The following is a 23,117-nucleotide window of genomic DNA, read 5'->3' on the forward strand; positions in this document are numbered from 1 at the left end:
GGATGCTGCAACAGTTATGTGAAAAATGGTCATGTCACTTATTCAGTGTCATTGTAACCTTGGTCACTGAAGGAATGATTGCAAGTCAAGGAGTACCTGTAATTTTTTGCACAGCTCACATTACACTCCTGCATTAACTTTGTTATTAACAAACAACACCTGGCTGAAGGAACTGAATTGTCAAATCTGATATTTTCTGTTAACTCTAGACCAAGTGGGAAATTAAATCCTAATGTTTTTCAGCACTTACTACAATGGAGGTCAAATCTTCACTTTCAAAACGCCCAATTGCCAGTTCCATTGATTTGTACACAGCTGCTGAAATTCTCTGAGTGATCAAGCGATTCAGATCAATTGACCGACCAAGAAGCTGAAGAAAAACATTAAATGAAGTTTTAATGTAATTATTCCATATCTGCAAGAACAAATGTCCTGAGCCCCACATATATAAAAGTAAGTTTGGTTTGCAGAAATGTTATGCAACAAACCTAGATAAAGTTTTCCAGACCACAGTACATTCCTGAAGACGGAAATGTCACTTAAATAAATTAATTCTACATGCTCAACTACATTAATACTTTTTTACTTGTACCAGCAACCACATATTAAAAATAAACACCTACCCAATTACCTTTGATGGGTGAAATGTAGCAAAATAACTGGCAAGAATGTTAATTATTCACATGATATACTAAATAGTGACATGTATAGGCCCACACTGATGTCCAAATCTGGTTCATTTTCATACTATGACCATAAGTTAGCTGAGCCTGAACTGGAAGGAGTTTTAGCCAAAGATTAACTTCACCTAATCATCTTTGGACAAGGAGACGCAAATAGGACTGCTGTTCTCAAATATGCTTTCAACCTCTATAAGTTACAAGAGCCCATCCCCATCACACACAGAGGATTATTAAGGAGATTGGGCTACTAAATTTCTTTTTTTAATGTGATTTTTTTTTAAAAAAAAAAAGGAAATTTCAGACAAGCATTAGTGAGGTTGCTTGGACATGATGGGAGCTGTAATCAAAAGATGCAATGAAAGAATAGTATACCAACCTGGACATGTCTCTGTTTTAGCAATGTTTCATATCGATTAGATGTTAACAATGGAATTGTTGCACCCTGATTCTTGCATTCCGATCTTAGGCGTTTATCCAGAAGTAGGCTGCGCAAAAGTGAGAATATGAGATAACACTCTATAACAGAGGTTATCTTTTAATATCATTTGTCAATGCTTTAAAACAACACAGTAAGAGAATAACAGAGTTGGAAAGGACTATGGAAATCTTCTAGTCTGATTCCCTGCTCAAGCAGGAGACCTTACACCATTTCAGACAAATGGTTTTCCAATCTCTTCTTAAAAATCTCAATTTCTGAAGGCAAAAATTTGTTCTAACTGTCAGGAAACTTTTCCTTATTTCTAGGTTGGGTCTCCCTCTCACAAGTACCCACCCACTTGCTTCTTGTTCTGCCTTCAGATGCTTTGGAGAATAGGTTGACCCAGAGGTGGCATTCAGCAGGTTCTGACCAGTTCTGAAGAATCAGTAGCGGAAATTTTGAGTAGTTTGGAGCACCGGCAAATATTACCTCTGACTGGGGATTTTACAATCTCCTTTCTTCCCATGCCACGTCCACAGAACCGGTAGTAAAAAAATTTGAATCCCACCACTGGGTTGACGCCCCCTTCTTTGTGGCAGCCCCTTAGGTATTGGAAAGCTGCTATCATATTACCCTTAGTCCTTCTTTTCATTGAATTAAACATACCTAACTGCTGCAATCATTCTTCTTGTATTTTAGATGCCTCTAATCATCTTTGTTGCTATTCTCTGTGGTCTTTCTAGAACCTTAACATTTCTTCTATATCGTGACAACCAAAACTGGATGCAATATTCCAAGTGTGGTCTTACCAAGTTATTATAAAGTGGTAATAACATTTCACATGATCTTGATTTTATCCCTCTGCTAATGGAGCTTAGGAATGCATTGGCTTTTTTGGCAACTGCATCACACTGTTGGCCCATATTTAAATTATTGTCCACTAGGAAATCATTCAATGTATGACATACGTCCAATGTACGGCAATGTAAATAAATTTTCCACATAGGATATGGTTGAACTACAACTTTCAACATCTTTTACCATTTGTCATGCTGATTCAGACCCTGGAAAGGCAGTAACTGAAAGGCCCAGGCTAGCCCCAAACTTTAATGGAGACACATACCTTCCTGCCATAACTTTGTAATATGCAAATATCTGATCTGCCAACTTGTAGACAAACTGATCAAAACATAAGTTGACCTAAAGAAAATATGAAAGATTAGACACTTTACTCAAATGAATTTTCTTTTGAGCATTTTAAAATGGGAGGATGAAAAGGCACGTTCCCCAGCAATTCAACCTGTATGGTTGAATTCAACCTCTTTGGTTGGCATCCAACTGTAGGAAATTGTTTTCCACTTACATAATTATTAAGAAAATATCTATGATACTCAGTTCGTTTTCTGCATGTGACTTATTAAACTCTAAACATATTCTAAATTCAGTACTAATTCATCAGTTCATATTTTTTTCACCTTCATTACATTATACTTCTTAAAATATTTTTCAGGCAAGAAAACATATTCAACTAACTTACATCTCTGTTCTAATGGAATTATTTTTCCTACTAATCTCTGCATTTTAAAACTTTATTTTCCCTCTATCAATGTGTTATCCACTGATCAGGCCTTAGTGGCTCAGTTTACATACTATGTTAGGCTGCCAAGTAATTGCCTGGCTTTGCCTTGTCTTGTTTTGAGAACATACTATACCTAATTGTTCAATATATCACGATTAAACAAAACATGCCCTAGCAAGATATGCAAACATACGCTCTGTATGATTGTGTATCTACTGATTATTTTTGGAAATTGCTTATTACTTTGGTCCATTATTCCTCAGTAAAAATGAAATATTTTTCTGGGCTGTTCCTCTATTAATTTGAGCTGCAGATTGGAAAATCCAATCCTTGCAAGTCCTATACTTTTCAACATCATTCATAAATTTCTTTTAACTTAATCTGTTTAAGAATTTATCCTCTGCATTAATTATTTGTTGTCTGATGACTTACCTCTGCCTCAATTTCATCATAGAGAAATTGTTTCTTGAATTTGGTGAGTGCATAATGAGCACTGTCATTATACAGGTCCAAAGAATACAGGACATATCTAAACAAGAGATGAAAACACAGATTCAATGATGTGTAAAATAACTGTTTGTCTTAATATACCAAGCCATTGTTCAAGAACAAAACTGTTAAAAATTTAATGAGAAAAGTAGAGTATTTACCTGCCCAATACTTTGCATGCAAGCAGTCATAGAAAGCTGATGATACATCATTTTGGACAAATTTCCCTGCACTTAAAATAGTTGTATTTATTTTATTTATTAGTTTTATCTGCTTCCTATCTTTTTTAAGAGAGCTCCCTATGCTATTGGGGAAAAGGAGGGGCTAATCAATATAACACATTTTACAAAACTTTTCTCTGGAACACAAGTTTGATTGTATATACCTAAGAATACATTCTTACATGCTTACATTCTTTTCTCCAACCCTTATTGATTTCTGGCACAAACTTGGGCTATGGGTGGGAAATGGAAAGGAGAAGAGCAAAGAGGAAAATTAGGCAGCAACACTGACCTTATTCCTAGTATCCATCCAGCAATAAAATGGTTGATTTCACCAAAAGAATGAAAAGCATGAAAGGAAGGATCCAGGCAGATTTCACCAATTCAAAAAAGTTTGCAAATGGAAAAGTGAAGCAAACTCAAAAGACCCAACCCTCTTTCCTCTCTTCCTTATTTTAAAAGGGGGACTCTATTCTACAATTCAAATAATTTTAAATACTCTCATCTCAATTCCACTAAAATTTAGTGATTACAAGTCTATTATAAAACAAGAAGAGAAAGAACTTTATTAGCCTTACTCCATCATTGATGCTTCCTTGGTCTCCAAAATGTGGTCAGTTAGAATCCAAGGCATAGACATCTCAATGGGGAACTGGATTCTTCTGCCCATTGTGAGCTCCAGAAAGAATTCCCTGAACCATAGCTGGGACAAATCACAGCACTGCTGGAGGGTTTCTTATTGAAAAGGAAATTAGAGCAAATTAATTTTGATAGAATCCAGGGAGAACAGCTACTTTAATAGTGCAATGTTATAGAAGCACAACTGCGGAAGAGACACTGCAATAGCACATGAAGAAACTGAAACCAGCATTTGGATGGAGCGCTTGAATAGTTACTGTAAGCTGCTGCTGAGACAAATAGACACCAAAAATACAAATGGGTTTCTTACTGAAAACTTTGGCAAAGGAAGTATCATCAGTTTTGTAGTAGAGATGATTGTATATACCTCAATAAATTTCTGAATAAATTTGTGCTAAATATTGAGAATGCCACATTTTCATCTCTTGTAAAAGAAATGAAAATGTCTTGCAACAACCATCATTAGTTTATTTTATCTGATTAGTTTATTTACCTTGTCACATTTATTTTTCTGCTACAATATGCACTGATCAGATGGACATTTAATGAAAAATATTTGTATATAGGTGTAGGTAAAAGAAACAGTTAAGAACAAATACATTGTTTTCAAAACACAATCGGAGTTGTCAAAGATTCCTTCTGGACTGCCATAATAGATGAATTTTCAGTAAGTTAGGACACTGATTTCCAAACTTTTTGTTAAGAGATTCTTAAAGAGTATTTCCTGCTCTCTAATATAAATAGTATATACAGTAGAATGTTAAAGTACATAATAAGGTAACCTAAAAAAGATAACAAAGTCCAAAAATGACAGGATCTCAAGCCATGTGCATCTTTCAACTCTGACCAGGATGGTGTACATAGCGATTTATAGAAAGCTTCTGTAGTATACACATACAGGAAATCTTGTTTTGCTGAAACATTTCTTACAGCTGGTTAAGCAGAGATAAACTTATCCTATATAACAATATCTAGCCCAAACAAATAACACTAAGACTCACTCCAAAAACTCCTGAGAATCTCAGTTCAGTGCTCGGGAATCAGTGTATTAACAACCAGCACTATGTCTGCAGGACACTGAAATATAAACTCTCCCCCCATTCAAAGCAAAAATATCCAACCACATTGTGGATTGAAAAGACAATGCAGTATGATATGACTTGATTAGACACAAGTCAGTAGGTGAAATCCACTTGAACAACATGCTTCCGATTAAAACCAATAATACTGAAAATGATAGCCAAACAAGGCAAGATACTTATCTTCTTTCCTTAGAAAAAGAAGGGAAAACAAACAAACTAGGCAAACATTTTTGCTATTTTCACCGGATCAACATAGGGGCTCTTATTTGGCAATTATTTATGAACGACAAAATCATTCCAACTAGAAAAATCTATAGAGTATATCTGTTTAAGCCTAGGGTTGTATGTAATACAGGTAGTCCTCGGTTTACAACAATTTGTTTAGTGATCATTCAAAGTTACAAGAGCACAGAACAATGTGACTTAGGATGTTTTTCACAATTATGACCTTTGCACCATCCCTATTATCATGTGATCAAAATCCAGATGTTTGGCACCTGGTTCCTATTTATGACCTATGCCCCAGGGTCATGTGATCACTTTTCTGTGACCTTATGACAAGCAAAGTCAATGGGAAAGCCAGATTCACTTTAACAACTGGGTTACTAACTTATCAAGTGTAGTGATTGCTTCATAACTGTGGTAAGAAAGGTCGCAAAATGGATCAAAACTTACTTAACAAGTGTCTCCCTTAGCAACAGAAATTTGGGCCTCAACTGTGGTCGTAAGTCGCAGACTACCTGTATTCTCAAATGTGAAAGACTTAACGAAAGTCCTATTGGATCAGACACAGAGTCCACATAGTATTAGGTTATGTTTGCCACCCTGAATTATTTCTAAACATAATAAAGGCAGCATTTAAAATAAATAAATAAATAATCCGCCCTCACTCTTTTTCTCAACAGCAGGAAAGAAGATGCCAAGCTGCTAAGCTTTGATAGAATATTTTAAATAAGAGCAAAGTTAAATAAATTGGAAACATTTTCCCGGCATGTGTTAGAAGTATTAGGACATGCTAAAGCTGAACACTGATCATCTATGTATCTTACCACTGAAATTTATCAAGTGAGTGTAGAAGAAAGACTCTCGGTGGAATTTTTCAATGTCCAATATGGTGGGCCCCTCAAGGCTACTTCTCAAGGTTTTCTTGGAACCACTTTTGTCAGCAATGAGAGACTCTAACATGGTTCTTACCATGTAAAGCTGCATTATTAAACAGAACATTTATGATGGAGGAAAACATACATGGCATATTAGTTGAGCTTTACTTATCTGCCAAAAGGAAGATTACTTCAATTTGCAACCTGATAAGGAAAGTAAAAAAATAATTAACCTGAAGGAAACTGAAAGGGGGAGGGGGGGAGGAAAGCACCACAATTTGCAGTGGAACAGTTCATGGCATGACATTATTTAAAAATAATAAGTAATGCCTTACCACCAAAGTTTAAAAGAGTGGGATAGATGTAGGACTGCCTCAGAAACTTGTTTATCACATGCAATAACTTTTCCATTCCCAGAGATCTGAGCTGCTTCAACAGCTCTGCATAGTTTAAGGACTCTGTCATAGAACGAACCAGGAAGAGCTAACAGAAAAGGAAAAGGCAAAAGAGGAGAAGAGAGAATCCGTTAATAAATACACAAGGTTAACTAGAGAAAAGGAGAAAGCACAAAACCAGACAAACATACAGTATATTAGTTTGTTAAAACATGAATAGCAAGACAGTGAAGAATACAGAACCCTTTGACCAACAAGAAGTAAGAAGTTTTATTTATTCAGCCTACTATTTTGTTATAGCACATAAAAAGATCTTAATTCTGTTAAGGAAGCTCATGCCAATCAAATTCAAAGATAATTTATTTTCCTATTACAAATATTTCTCGTTGCAACATAGCAATATATTAATGGGAAAGAATTGAAGATGCTGCTACTAACATGAAAACTGCAAGCAAAATTATTTCACAACTGATTGATTGGAATCATTTTTATTTCTCGTAATAAATAGATAGTTAGATAGAGAACTGTGAAAGGAAAGTAAATGTCACTAAAGAAATTTCAAGAAAAGAAAGCTGATGATAGGTAACATGTCCTGGTAAATTCTATTGAGGGTGCCACAAACATCAGTGGAACTGGATATGTAGCATGCTCAAGGGCAAATTCCCAAGCAAGAACATTTTTATACACAATGGCTATGGAATTCAGCATCTGTTCATTTATGGTTTGCGCTTGTATGAGTTAGACATGATCTGAATGCATATTAATTAAAAGACTATAATTAATTGTTTTTTTCTTGTGTTCTAGCCAGATAAGCCAGAGCTTCAAAGGTTTAACTTTACAGGATATATTGAGAGTTCTAAGTGGAGAAAAACAATTCCTCTCCTTCGCCTCAATATAGCAGCCAATTGAAAAATGCACCAAAAAGTTAAAATTTAAGTGGAAAATAGGCAATGAAGTTTTTCAGGAGCAAAATCCTGAACATATTAAAAAAAATAAATCTCCAGATCTGCATTTAAACAAAGAATTACTTGCATTGCTTAAAAAAGCAGCAGAAAATAAAACATAATCAGCATAGAAAATTTACAAAATAGGATCCCCGATGAAATTGCCCAATCCTGATGGCATTTTAAATATGTTTATTTCACAGTAATTTCAGTTTTTGGTCAATGATACCCATGCAAGAATTAGTAAAGGGAGTTACCTGGGTACTGGAGGGACCTACAGCACGCCTTGGAACTTTAACATCAAAGCCACTTTTGGGATCTTTCTCTCCCCTTAGTGCAGGGTCATTAAATGGTTCGTGCCCACCTTCCCAGTCACACACAGTCTTTCTGATAGCCTGTAGGATACTAACCATAATTCAAGAGGGTTTGTGAGCATCAGCTAATGCTTAAGAACCACAAGGGACTAGATATATGCTTTCTGAAGTCATTATACACTAATAATTGATATTAAAAATACATTACCAACTGATAATGCTATCATTTTATAATTCAGAGTCTGAAAGCATGCAAATTTTAAACCATGAGAAAAAAAATTCTTGCCACAATTAACACAAACATAACCAAAGCCTCCCTCACATGTAATATATGTGATATTGGTTGGGGAGAACCAATGCCTGACATCTGTAAGTAATAATACATTTAGATCTTCAAATTATGTTGATTCCACATAGGATGGAAGTATATGAAATGAGATTTCTGGCTGACCTAAGAAGTCTATTTATATACATTAGGGATGGGCAAAACATCTGAGCATGTAATAGGTGGTTCTGGGACCTAGGCATAGATCAAAAATTGTTTGGTTATGGACATGGACCATAATTTTAGGATGTTTAGGCTGGAATTATCTAGGAGGCTGCCACTTTGATCAATTTTTAAAGACCTATTACTTATTCTCAAGAAATCCTAAGAATTAGAGGCAAGTGGGGAAAATATATTTTAACTGTTCTTTCCAAGCATATATTTTACCAAAGGCTAGTATTATGCAATCATAACTTCATATTTCTTTTTTTTTTTCAATTTTTGGTAAATAACAGGCCTATCTTGGATGACAGGTAATCCTTGACTTACAATAGTTCATTTAGTGACCGTACAAAGTGACATTGAAAAATGTGATTTATGACCATATTTCACAGTTACAACCTTTGCCGCATCATGTGATCAAAATTCAGATACTTGGTAACTGGTTCATATTTATGACTGTTGCTATGTCCCAAGGTCATGGGATCACATTTTGCGACCTTCTGACAAGCAAAGTCAATAGGGAAGCCAGATTCACTTACCAACTGGGTTACTAATTTATCAAGTGCAGTGATTCATTTAACAATTGTGGCAATAAAGGTTGTAAAATGGGGCAAAATTCACTTAACAAATGTCTCACTTAACAGCAGAAATTTTGAACTGATTGTGGTCGTAAGTTGAGGACTACATTTGTAATATATTGCCATCCAATACTGCTAACTGGTCCTGTCAATTGCAAAAGGCCACACTGCTTAGATTCACACATATATTAAACAAATACATTACAACATTCTAGGTTCTTGGGAAGATCTCAATGTGTATGAAGGCCAACGTCAGCTGAAGAGCTGGAAGCTATGATTTCACATTATAGTGTAAATAATCATAACAATGTTCCCGAATATTCACATAAATGTTTGAAAAATATATATGATGGTATGAGATCGTTGTCAGTCACTACCTTTGGATGACATTCTTCTTCTTTTTGATGGCTTGTCTTAATGGTTCTCTAAGTGTGATTTGGGCAAAGTCTTGGAGAGCAGCATAGATTGTATGACGAATGGCATGATTGAAGACACTTTCCATCCTCCCCATCAACACCTGTAATCCTTTAATCATTGCAATGACCTGTATTGGGGAGGGGATGTTAGTTTTCTCTAATGAGGCAAATTTATAGGAGGGCAAGCTAGAGATTTTGCAGAATTCATCTGCACTTTCTTACCTCTACAAGAGCAAATTTTTCTTCACTTGTATAATTATAGCGAGTTGCTCTTTCATACTCTTCAGCATTGTCAGGGCAATCTTTGTTAGAATATTTGTCAGTTGGGTGTACTAACTTCCACGAATACTGAAATCAACAAAGAAAATGAAAACGACACAGAACTGAGCAAAATAAAATGAATCTTCCCATTCACTAATGAATCACAATAAAAATCAGACTCGTATCTCTAAACTATCAGCTGACATGGGATTGTATTCAACATATTCTACTTAAAAGAATAACCCTGTAAACTTCCCCCACAAAATAACCCCAGCAGGAAAGGAACTTCTATATATACATTGCTACATTTATCCAGGCTCTACTGAAGTGGCTTGATATCTTTCAGTCTAGATGAAGTAATTAAAGGCAGCATAAGACAAGTTGCAAGTATTTAAATCCAAACTTGATACTTTAAAATGTTAACAGGTTTATACAGCGTACCAGAATCAAATATAATACAGCAAAATAACATTCATATTTCTGTCCTGGTACATTTCAAAAGGCAAATATTAATTGGTTTATATTTTAGGTACCAATGCTATAAAATCACTCAAAATGATTCCTATCATTAAGAAAAAACTCCTATAATTTGGTGTGAAGTACAAGTGAAGTTATACTGATGGTTATCACAGAGTTTATACCCTTTCCCAGAGTTAAGATATGAAGTTCTATATCAACTTCTTTTGCTTTTACCTCTTGTCCTGTTCCAGAAATCCCAACAAAAAGGGGCATGCATAAGCACACAATTGTGCCTACCGTCCTTGTCCTATTGTCCCCAATTATTAGTTCCTATTTCTTATAGTTAAACATGTTTATTCTTATTTCTATTATATCGTAAGCTTTTGACAAAATAATAAATAAAAATAAACTTTATAAGACTATCAGAGTAATGTCTGCTAACAAGTATATTATAAGCAACATGGCTGTCCTGCATATATTTATAAAAAAATACCCTTTGTTATGAATAACAGGATATACATTAAATGAAGTTCCCATATCACATATAAGCAGGGGTACGATACGACAGGATTAACTACCAGTTCGGGATTTACGAGCTTCCCTGCCTGATGGAAGCCGCGCGCCTGTAAATCGTCATCAGCACGCTGCATGCAGAAAAGCAGCCTTTGAAACAGCCCTCTTTTCCTGCTTTTTTAACTGCAGCTGTGCCTCGTTCAGCAGCTGAAGTTGAAAAATCAGGAAATAAAGATCAGGTAAGAGCCCGGGTGGGCGGGTGGGCAAAAGTATCAGCAGACATAGAACCGGTTCTATGTCTGCTGCTCTTCAGAGCTACCGGTTCTACAGAGGTGGACAGAACTGGTAGAAACCCACACCTGTATATAAGGTGGATAACTTTTTGAGGTAGGTGCTATAGTTTCCGTTTTTAATTTGGGGGGGCTCCAAGGGCTAAAAGGGCATGGCAGGTGTCAAAGGAGTCCCTGACAATAAGCAGTCACAAATTTGTGATCTCATCTAAATTATTACCGTATTTGCCGGCGTATAAGACGACTGGGCATATAAGACGACCCCCCAGCATTTCCATTCAAAATATAGAGTTTGTTATATACTCGTCAAGGATGAGGGATGGACAGCTGCCAACTCTCTCTCTCTCTCTCTCTCTCTCTCTCTCTGTGTGTGTGTGTGTGTGTGGTGCGGAGGGTAATTCCGGCTATCTCTGGCCTCCGCTCGGTTTTAAAGTCGCTTGGCCGGTTCCCAAGTCGCAAGCGCGCGCTGGCCGGGAGACACGGCGCTGGGTGGCAGCTCGGTGCCGGGGAGGCGGATCTTTCTCTCTTAAGCGGGGAAGGAAGGAGGGGACAAGAGGAGGGACGGGACGGGACAGGAGGCGGGAGGAGGTCCCTCGCCTTCTTCCACCGCCCACCAGACCCTTTTCTTCCCAAGGGGACCCTGGAAAGCAGCTCAGGAGCCGGGTGGCCCTGCCCAGTGGGGTCCTATCAGGAACTTCGCGAGGACATCCCCCCCACCCCAAGCACAGCTCTCCCGGTCTTTCAAAGAGGGAGGGAGAAGTGGGAGGAGCAAATTGTCGGCCCCGCCCTGCTGCCCAGAAGGAGGGGCACCACAGTCCACTCTCACCACCTTCTCCCCCCCACTCCCCGGGCCATTACGCGGCTCGGGGCTGGCTGGGCGAAGCAGCCCCATCAGAGACCCTCCCGCTCCACCCCCACCCACCTCCAGATTGGCCTCCGCAAGCGCTCCGAGCCAGGCGGAGGGGGGGAGGAGGAGGAAGAGAGACTCTGGCTGGGCTTGAAGGGGCTTCGCAAGTTGCGGAGCTCCGCCCCCGTCACTCTTGCACCGAGTGACAACAACGTATTTGCCGGCGTATAAGACGACCCCCCCACTTGGAGGCATGTTTTTCAGGGCAAAAAAGTCATCTTATATGCCGGCAAATACGGTATGTATGGGGGAGAAGGGTTATTTTACACAAAATAGTCATCAGAAGCTTAACACATCTATTTTAAATTGTACAAGCAGTTAAACACTGAAAAGCAGTTATCCTACAAAGAAAGCCACCATTTTGCCACTGAATTGGCAGAGCTTGATCTTAGGCTGCCAAATCAGACTTTTTTTTTGGTATCCTACAGGTGTCCTATGCTGACACAGAAAGTGTGGCTCTGAAATACTGCATTTGAAACCAGACTGTATCATAGTACAAGGCTATTTTTGTGCATTCAAAAGTCTACAATAACAGTGAAGATGATTGATCAGATATGTGGACCTGGCATGGAAATCTGCAATATTGTATGGGCTGTCTCCTAGAAGGAATAACTGACAATTATTCCTTCTAGCAAAGGGCCCATACAGTATAATAGCCTTGCAAGATTTCAAGGCCAGATCCACATATTTGCCATCAGTTGATGGGCACAATGTAACTACTACTTGTGCTATGTTCTCATGTAATTATGATGAAGAGAAACTTGGGTCCCTAAAACCATGTTGAGTTAACTAGTGAAAAAAATTGCTTCACAATTCAACAATGTGATATTTGGCCACAATAGCTATGATAACTTTAGATCTGCTGAAGATATGATTACCTATCTTGTGATTCTTAATTCACTTATGTTGGTCTCGAAATAAGCAATAAGATTTGTTTTACTAAATGCAATCTAAGATTACAATTATATAATGTTTTTCCTTAATTTCTCCTTTAAAACTTCCTGCTTATTTTTCCACATACCACTTCCATAACATGCGCACTCCACTGTGATAGAAGTTGAAGACCCTGAAGAGAAAGATCAAAAAGTTTCCGATATTCAGCATCTGTTTTCTGAGCTTCTTGACGTCCTGATCCAGTCACCACCTACAAGGGATAAATGACTGTAAAATGATTTTATATAAAATGAAAGCAAGGTTTAAATGCACAGAACCAGTGTATACGAAGAATCATTTTATTCAAATTTAAATGAGAATTTGTGATAGTCCAATATTATTTCTATTCATTTGATACCTCAAAATATGTGGCTTTACAAGAGTAATGTCCAACATCTAAAAGTCTGGTCTAGTTAGATAAGCCATTTGAAAATTAAGTGAATCTGTTCCATAGCAGTCTATATTCTTGCAAAATTTCTTCATGTAAAGAGCATGCATGTCAGCATGATATAGAATATATTAATTTATAATTAGAATGCATTTATATCATTACTTATTCATACAAAGTTATCTTGATCTGATATTTTTATGACTTGGTAAAAGGGCGGGATAGAATAGGGAGTATAGTTAGAAAACTCTTCAAAAATCTTTTGCGGGCCATTTGAGTTACATTTCAGCAGCCAAGGAAAATGCCAAAAAACATTTGGGAACTGAATCCAACATTCCTCAAAACTTTTATCAATTGACATCATGTTGTTTATGCAATTAAAAAATCTCTGCCTAGATTTTAAAAAAAAAGCCATATTCAAAAAACATTTGGGACAGGAACTCAGAATTCTGAATTGCACTTCATACCCAGAGTAAATATTTTATCGACATACAATAGGAATGAGTTTAAATGTTCTGTATAAGGAACAGTTATATCCTTGAGTCTCTTGAGTGAAGCATGCAAAATAATTGATCATAAGGCAAAATTACCTCTCCTTAAAATGTGCTAATCCACATACCTCATTATTGCTGTAACGAGCCAGTTCTGAAATAAAACGCATGTGATCATCTCTTATCTGGATCATTTGCTCACAGATGTTGTATTGGGGACTACTGCCAGAAGAAGTACATGTCCACCTGCAAGAGAAAAACAAATTGTGAAATGATCACACTAATGAGAAGAAGGAAACTTCCAATTAATAATTATTTTTTTAAAAATTGAAACTACTTTTGCAGGAACTAAATGTTGTACAAGTTTCCTCCATTTAAAAATAATGTAATTTAGAACATAAAGTAACATAGCCAATCCTAACAACTAATACAGTTTTAAAAGCTATATTAAGAAAATGCAACTTAATCAGACTGAATATTATCGGAAAAGCAAGCTCCTGTAAATAGAAGCAACTTAAAACAGATCGTTCCTGAAGAGTTTCATGTTCAAACACACCTACTCTCTCAGACACATTTAAATCATTAAAGATTAAAACCAAAGCTGCAAAATGAGATCAGAAAATAGTGACAACTATTATTTTTCCTTATAGGAATTGGTGCTATATTTTGCTCAAAGCTTTTAAGGACAGCCTCACGTGGTGCTAACTATTCCTGGGGATGATACAAATAAGGACTCTGAGGGAAACAATATTTTTAATAAGGCCAGCACAATGGGAAAGATTGCATACTATACAGCAAGCCATCAAAATTCTTTTCCTTAGTTTGTTCAACTAAATTCTTGCTGAACTGAAATCTTTGACAATTGCTTAATAGTTAGGAGCAATTAAATACAAGATTTTGATAATATAATGTAAAATGGCAGTAGGAGAAAATAAAATCACTGGATGTCTACTTGTGCAATATTAGGCTTATCCACTGTTAGTAATATATGATTATGCATACTTCTGCTATCTTTTAGCCCTATTCGGAAAAGGATTTTATTCTATAGCAACAATGGAATTTCCTACTCCTCAAGTGTTATAAATATTAAGAATGAAAAGAACGGTGCATTTTCCCCATCAAACACATGTTACACATACACTTATCTTTGCAGACTTATCCAAACTTAGTAACTATCCAAACTTCAAAATATAAAGTCTATATTTAAGCCAAAGAAAGATTTCAGGTTGACAACTAAACCTATGTCAAATATGCAAATACCATTAATGATTAAAAAACAGAAGTCCTAGCACATTTCTTATGATTAAATTTCTTGTGTATCCCTCAGAATAGGCTTGAGGAACTATGATGCTCCAAAGTATAATTTCCTTCCTTAACATAGCAGCATTGATGGATGCTTATGATGAAAATCTAACATCTTTAGCTGTTGCTATCAAAATAACATAGATCATCCTATATCATGATTTCAAATGAGATATAATAAAGCTGATAATATTATAAAACAATTCTACAGCATGTTCAACAAAGATAGCTGGATATTTTTTACTCTTACCTAGATTTATTCTCCTCATAATGAGCGCTAGTCTTAATGTATCTTGCCAGTTCAATCTGCATATCACCAAACAGTGGAACTACTTGCAGCTGCTATATAAGAAAAAAATGCAAATCTTACACATATTTCATGGTCCCATATTTTTCAAATAAACTACTTATACACCATTAAAATGTATACAATTAAAACAAAGCAATCACAAAATCATGGATCCAAATCAGAATGTCATTTAAAACAATGTGCACAAATTTAAATACAATACAATGTAATTCTGATGTAATAATCTTTTCCAAAAACTCATAAACACAGTGATGCCAGTAAAGTATACCCAATATATCATCACCACCCAACTATTCTAATTAGAAACTCGGAGAAAAACATCCACAAGGCAAAATGCTCCTGAACAGATTCTAAGCCTGAATTATTATACCTTTCAAGCATAACAGGTAGGTATATAATCCGAGCTTGGAAAGCTGTCAATATGTAATTGCTCAGGTATCTTAAAAGTATTGTGTTGATTATTCAAAAACTTGGCATTTTCTTTCTATAAAGTACAAAATTGACCCTTATAAACCTGTTGTTTTGTTGCCAAGGATTCAGTCTGTTGCCTGAGAAATAAACTACTTATTACTACTCATGTTAACAATTCTCCACTAACCTTAAAAAACTTGTCAATCTTTGTGAGATTTATCCTCTTTTTGGCATCTAGTTTATAGATGTTACTGACGCTGCCATCCATCAGGTATAAACCAAAACCCATCACCTAGAAAAAGAACATAGGAACATTACTTGCAGATCAAGAATGCAAGTCTGAAGCATTTTACATTGCTGTTCAACCCAAAGAAGCTTTAAGAAGAATTTGCAAGAATCAGTAACAAGATAATTGTTACATGGAAACTTACAATCCAAGAGACTAAAGATCAGAAAAGAGTAGGAGGGGAAATCGATTACACCAGAAACAATAACAGTAGGCAGCTGGATTTTTTTTCGTATTTAACAAAAATGCTAAAAACGGGAGATATTGTTCTCTGGTAAATGGGCACAATATGCACTGGGATCAATAAAACATGCTAACCAATGTTAGCCTTCTATAATATGCAATTAAATGCTGGGTTATATATACTTTAGAAACTTCTGTGTTAGCTTCTTTGTATAGTCTCTAACTTGTTCAATTTTAAAGACAACTACCACCACTGAGAATAAAATGCACTGGTATTTTCAAAAATTATTATGTTCATTTTGCTAAAAGTCAGTGCAATTAATAAATGCTGAATCAATTTGTTAATCACTGAATCCAAAACATTTACTTCTGCAACTCTTTTGATAGCTATAACCAAATTGTATCGATGTATTCATTCCATTCTGGTCTTTTCATCTGAGGGAAAGGAAAGGGGAAGGTGAAGGGGAGGGGGGAAGAGGAAGGGGAGGGGAGGGGAGGAGAGGAGAGGAGAGGAGAGGAAAGGAAAGGAAAGGAAAGGAAAGGAAAGGAAAGGAAAGGAAAGGAAAGGAAAGGAAAGGAAAGGAAAGGAAAGGAAAGGAAAGGAAGATTTTTCCTTTTTATACAGGAAACAATAAAAAGCTATAAATATTTAAATAGAATAATTATTCTGATATATTAGAATTTCAAGTTGCCAGCACCTCACCCCATAGCATCTCACCCTGTTTTTATATAGTTTCCAGCAATATAACTTACTTTTAGAAGCATATGCTTTTCATTAGGTGTTAGGTACATTTTGTTTTCATAATAATCTACACATAAATTTACAATATCAGCCAGTAGTTCTTCATAACCAGGAATTACTTCCAGTTGTTGCTGTAAAGACTAGAATAAAATAAAACGTGATTTAACATTGTTTTAAATCATACTAAAACAATGAAAAAAGAATCAATGAATACCATCCACTATTAGTAAGACCAGGCACACTTAGAAGTGCTTATACTTTTATTAATTACACAGCAAAAAAATGAATTTTGTAAATGTAATTAAACTTGAATAATGTAAATTCATGGAATAATTAGTGGTTTATTTATATAATGTTAGTGTTAAATGTAAAACATACCTGTGTAATCTTGTTGTGATTGGCAAGAAACATGGAAAGATTCTGGGATTCTTGGATAGATTGAGGATCAGCCATTTTACGCAAAAATTGGGCCGCCCTTTCCAGGAAAAAAGGGAAAATTAGTTAAATCTACAAAAATAACTATACCATTTTATGATTTCTTGCAAATTGTTTATATCTGTAAGTTAATGTTATTTCACAATCAGTTATATAAATTAAGAAATAGAGGCTGTATCTTTAATAAATCAGTAAAAAGGAAAGATTCATAGTAGCTACAGTACCTGTGATTATGCATTCTCTTATCTTCCTAGCCAGAGGTGATATTAAGCAGGTTCTGACCAGTTCTGGAGAACCAGTAGCAGAAATTTTGAGTAGTCTGGAGAATCAGCAAATACCACCTCTGATTATCTCTCTGAAGATTTTACATTATCCTTCCCCTGCCACGCCCACCAAGCCATACCCACAGAACCAGTACTAAAAAAATTTGAATCCCACCACTGTTCCTAGCCTACAAATCCTGAGATTTTCTAGGGTTGCCATCTAAAATTTTTGTCCTGACATATGCAACACTTTTTAAAGCAACCACGGTTACCATCTGCTCAGGTTCAGTGAATGAGTAATAAGAAAAAAAGCTAATCATAATGTGAAAGTAAAGCCATGATATTACTATAGTTTATTACATTATAAAATATTATAGTTTTAATTGCAGTAAAAATTATTAAAGGCATTTTAATAAAAACTAGTATTCAGTTCCCCAACCAGATCTGTTAACACATTGTACGGTATGTAAGCAGAAATGCTTTTCTTTTCACTGAAAAGGTGAACCTTCTTCCTTGGTAGTTCCTAATGCTGAGAAGTAAACACTGAAAATACTTCATCTAAGAAAGTCACTGGATTTAGTAAATTAGTTCTTAACAATCATGGCTATGTTTTTAAAAAGAAAATGTTCTAATTCTAAATGTTCTAATCTCTCTTCTGCTGACTAGTTAAATAAAAAATAACTATATTGCCCGAAATTAACAGTCTTCCTTTCTCTGTTGCTTCTTCTTCATATAAGTCCTTATTTAGATATTTCATGTTATTAACCCATCTTTGGTAAGAATAAAAGTGGATTAAAAAACATGTAACCAAAATAGACTGGAATGCAAGATATCACTCTTAAATTCTATGAATTATTCTCTTACAGATAGTCCTTGACTTATGTTCATTTAGTGACCATTTGAAGTTACAACACCACAGAAAAAAGTGACTTAAGACCATTTTTCACACAACCTTTACAATATTCCCATAGTCACACAATCAAAATTTAAATGCTTGGCAACTGACTCATATTTATGATGATTGCAGTGTCCCGGGATCATGTAATTACTATTTGCGACCTTTTGACAAGCACAGTTAATAGGGAAGGCAGATTCACTTAACAACTGTGTTACTAAATTAACAATGGCACCAAGTCATTTAACATCTGTGGCAACAAAGGTCATAAAATGGAGCAAAATTTATTTAACAACTGTCTCGCTTAGCAACAGAAATTTTTGAGATCAATTGTGGTCATAAGTCGAGGATTACCTAGATAATGAAGTTGTAGAAGTACAGAAGAAAAGGAGTAGTAAAATAGTATTTTCAACAACAGATTAAAAACTCCTATGAAATAAGCTTGATGTATTTAAGGTTTCAAAGAATCTACCAAGACACTTAAAGGAATGGAAATATGTAAGAAACATATTAGATAATGAAGTGAAAACAGAAATTTGTCATTTTCAATTACCAGGTGAAAGTTGATTTTTTAAAAAAGCATCAGGTATTCTTCATTTTCCAACCCACAAAGGCAACAGCAGATTGTGAATGCAAAAGCAAACAACAGATACTATGGGGACATAGGATTCCTGAGGAAATCCTGCATGTAATGTATTTGTCAAAGGAAAGGAGAGGAGAGGACAGGAAACCAGGTTCATGAGCCCATTAATTAATAATTATAATTAACATCATAATCAACCACCTGGCTCATTTCTGCCAGGCAGATTTTGGCAAGCGTCATCTCAGAAGAGATGATTTTGTGCAGCTTGTAAAAACTTAGGAGCAAGTTCTAATGTATTCAATGAATATCGTGCATTTTACTATAGCAAAAGATGAGGCCTTGTACATATCATACACACCCTTCTTATGTGGGCAGAAAAAAAATCATCTTCAGTGAACTGAAAACAAGATGAATTGAGTGGCAGCTTTTGCTGAAGGGTTCAGTATTGTGGCACAAACCTTCCCACAAATCATAAGTGACAGTTTTCTGCCATCATGACAGATTTACAGTATTCAGTATTTAGTCTAAGCAAAGGGATAGATGGAAAGCAGAACATCTACCTACATGAACCAGAGGTAACAATTTATTACAACTGTTTGAGCCATGTCTTTAACAAAGGTTGATTAATATTTCATCTCGAACCTAACTATGAAGTTATTTTGCACAGATGAAGTATATAAAATGAAATAATTGTATCAAAGTTCTGTGTATATCTTTTCAACAGGAACAATGACTTATGACTAAAGCAAACTATTGCCACCTTATGGTCTAACTGTCCCAGTCTACTTTTATTCTAAATAGTGTTTTTCTCCTAAAGGGAAAATCCTGCAGAGTGAGTCATTTGAAATAAATACTGTGGTTCGCTGGTATCTAGCTCCATTTAAATAAAATGAAATATACTGCGATGATTGTATTATTGTGATAGCAAGCAAGCATCTGAAGCAGATTTTAATCATGTTTTAGTCAAATGAACTATTCATTCATTCATTTAAATTTTTATGCCACCCATCTCCCCTGTAAGATGATTCTGTGTGGCATATCCATTATCCTGGATTGATGCCTTATGGAATATTTAGTAAAAGACCTACCAGTTACTGGGAAATTCTAGTTATTGATGTGCTATTTAGAAAACATATTTAGATTTCCAACATATATTCATTCTACCAATATTAGCAAAGTAGACATTGTAAAACACAGAAGAGCATTAGAAATATCTAAATTTATGAACTGGTATAGAAAACATGACAATCAGGCTCACCCTGACCTTACTTGTGTTTTGCAAAGCCTTAAAGGCCTGTTTTGCTATTGAACCTGGAGTCCTGATTATATGGGTGAGTCTGTTTCTGGGTTGTATTAACTGAGAAGTTAATTTTAGGCTGTTTGCTGAGCTGCTACTTATTTATGTTTTTTATAAATATATAGGTTTTTTTCTGCTTATGTTAGCTTCCCAGATTCAGATATTTGAGATGGATGGCCATATACATTTTACTATATAAAGCAGAATTGCGTGCAAAAAGTAACTTATTTTATAAGCATAGAAAAAAATGACTTTATAAAATTTGTAGGTGGTTAATATTGGGATGAAACTAATTTGCTTGTTTTTAGTATTAAATTCATTATTGAACATGTTAATTTTTTATAAACCTCTCACCGCTTGTAGGCTGAATGGTCATTCTTCACACTGCATTTCATATTTTTCAGCTCATCTAAAACAGCAAACATGTTGATAAATTTTCCAAGAGTGATCAAATAAGCTTCAGATACAAAGTCCTTCCTCCTTTCTGCATGACACAAACGTTTCACCTCTCCACAGAATCTTTCAATGGCATTTCTCTGTGCATAAGAAATAAATCCATATTTAAAAAAAAAAACAGCACAAAGGGCAAGCTATTTCCCTCTTAATTGCAAGTACAACAAGATGCCAATAGAACCAGACTATATACACAAATTGCATTAATCGGATTTTTCCAGACACATTCAAACACCTAGTCTTTATTTAGAACAATATAAAGCATCTTCTATTCAACAGATAAGTTATGGCAAGGGGAACACCAGAATAGGTGCATCAAAAAAAAGGGGAGGCGGGTTGGACAGAGAGATCATCACTTATGCTAGTAATTAATAACTTATTACCTGAAAATACATAAAATTCATCAGCTTGGTGACCTCTGGTTCAAGTACTTCCACAGTTTTTTCATAAATTTCCACTCTGTTGGGCTGCTCGTTACATTTTACCTGAAAAGGAAGAAAAGTTAAAGAAACTTTAAATCATGTTCTGCCATATAATATGGCTTTATTTTTAAAAAGAACCTTTTATACTCTTTTTATTAATAATAACAGTTTTCACAAATATTTGATTTTAAAAATATTTTACCTGAGTGATGGTTTTTAAGATTGATGGATTATATAAATAAAAACTTATTGGGCCTATTCTTTCCCTGGAATCACAGCATATATCTTCCAGTCCCAAGGATCTTATGTATACTTAGGATCTGACTAATTACTTTGTTGGAAATAAGAGAAAGCAATACTGATTTCAATGAATTTCTTTCTTTTCTCGAGAATGATACTTTTCAGTAACTTTTGGAACTGTCACCAAAGTAGTACAGATTTCATCAAATTCAACAATTTCCAATGTATGTTTCATTTTTTAAGGGAAGTTCAAGTTTTTTAAAAACATGTTTTAGTCATTCCTACACAATGTAGGAGCATGCAGTTGGTCTTTTATGATTTTTATAACAAACAGAAAATGTCATTGTCAAGATGTTAGACTGTATCTTTTTTCCTCTCATTACTGGGTTATAATAATATAAAACTAGCTGGAAAAGAGAAATTCACAAAGATGATCATTTCCATAATAAAAAGAATCAGGCATGCTGATTCAAGTAAAGAGCCCTCAAATGAACTTGTCTAGGACTAGAGCGGGACTAGAGATCTTCTGCAATATCTCCTGCGCTGTGATATGCAGAATGTAAAAGAAAAGTTATCCCCAAATGATAAAGAAACAAATATATTTGCAATTTCTTGGACTGCAACCAAATTGTAGCAGCAGAAGGGCTGCAAATAGATTTAAGTGTTAAGCCTGTTGGACTGGCAAACTGAAGGAAATAAATTGTCTTCTGCTCATTGGGGCTGAAAAGGGAAGACTCAATGATCAAGAATATATGCCCAGAAGCACAGTTTCCCAAACCACTTCTTCTCCACATATCAAAGAATTTATAAACTGTAAAAAAGAATTGTCAACTGAAGATTAAAAAATAGGGGGCAAAACTAAATTTTAAAAGAAGCTTGCTGCTATTCCAGTATTAATTCTGTTTCTTTGCTTAAAAGCCTGTGGATAGAAACAGTATATAGGTGAGTATAAGAAGAGCTCTACCAGATGTTAGCATCTATCTGCTCCTGGCTGACTTTGAAGACCTAAGCAGGAAAGAACTGGATTAGTACCAGTAATCTTGTATCGTAATAATCTTGTATAGAAGGAAACTAGGCAATTCCAGGTTGCAGGCTAAACTTTTTTGAAAAAAAAATCTAAAAGCCCAAAAGTGGCAACAGCAAACTACTTCCATACTGTTGTGACCATGAAGTCATGAGGACACTTCATGAGGAGACTGAAAATGGAGAAATCTGACGAGGGAACCCCACTTCATATTATTATTCATATTATTAGAGTATATGAATGTGAAAAGTAGCAAAAGAAGAGAGATCATAAAACATGAGTTTTCTCTCTTCAGAATTTACAGATAGTCCAAGAGAGATTAAATTGGGTTGATTTCAAATGTCAACAAGGATATCGTTATGTGGATTTTGCATTTCAAAATATTGCAAGACAGTTTTTACTTATCCCTGAACCCGAGATTATTCCACATATTTTCTGTGACTAGAGAAACATATTGGAAAGGGTCATGCATGTCTTCTCTTAGAAACATGAATGATATACTTATTTTTGGCCCTGAAGGCAATAAAGGGCACTTTGGATCTGCTTTGTAAACAAAGAGACGTCCAGTTAGCTGATATTCCCAACATCTGTGCAACTGAAAAGGGGAGGGGGTATGGGGAAATCTTCTTTTATGTTCGTCCAATGTATTTCTAGTTCACTTCTTCCATCTAACCTCAGTGGTTT

The 23,117-nt window shown here is 35.4% G+C and overlaps 1 protein-coding gene across 1 annotated transcript; it reads right to left on the bottom strand.

Annotated features, from left to right (window-relative positions):
- Nucleotides 1-250: 250 nt before the first annotated feature.
- On the bottom strand, nt 251-21,230 carry LOC113440869 (cytoplasmic FMR1-interacting protein 1; the record flags this gene model as incomplete). The annotated part of the gene is made up of 17 exons (XM_087918705.1): nt 21,131-21,230; nt 20,649-20,830; nt 17,200-17,296; nt 16,833-16,961; nt 15,798-15,902; nt 15,140-15,231; nt 13,716-13,833; nt 12,797-12,919; nt 9,568-9,693; nt 9,307-9,473; nt 7,808-7,955; nt 6,161-6,314; nt 3,969-4,125; nt 3,113-3,209; nt 2,225-2,301; nt 1,060-1,168; nt 251-370 (listed from the first exon to the last, which is right to left on the bottom strand). Coding segments are annotated over exons 1-17 (2,022 nt in total), but the record flags the coding sequence as incomplete, so codon positions are not given.
- Between the last annotated feature and the right edge of the window lie 1,887 nt (nt 21,231-23,117).

The sequence above is a fragment of the Pseudonaja textilis genome, unplaced genomic scaffold, assembly GCF_049901715.1.
Source record: "Pseudonaja textilis isolate UNSWEBS1 unplaced genomic scaffold, rPseTex1.2 PTEXCTG223, whole genome shotgun sequence".
Classification (NCBI taxonomy): domain Eukaryota; kingdom Metazoa; phylum Chordata; class Lepidosauria; order Squamata; family Elapidae; genus Pseudonaja; species Pseudonaja textilis.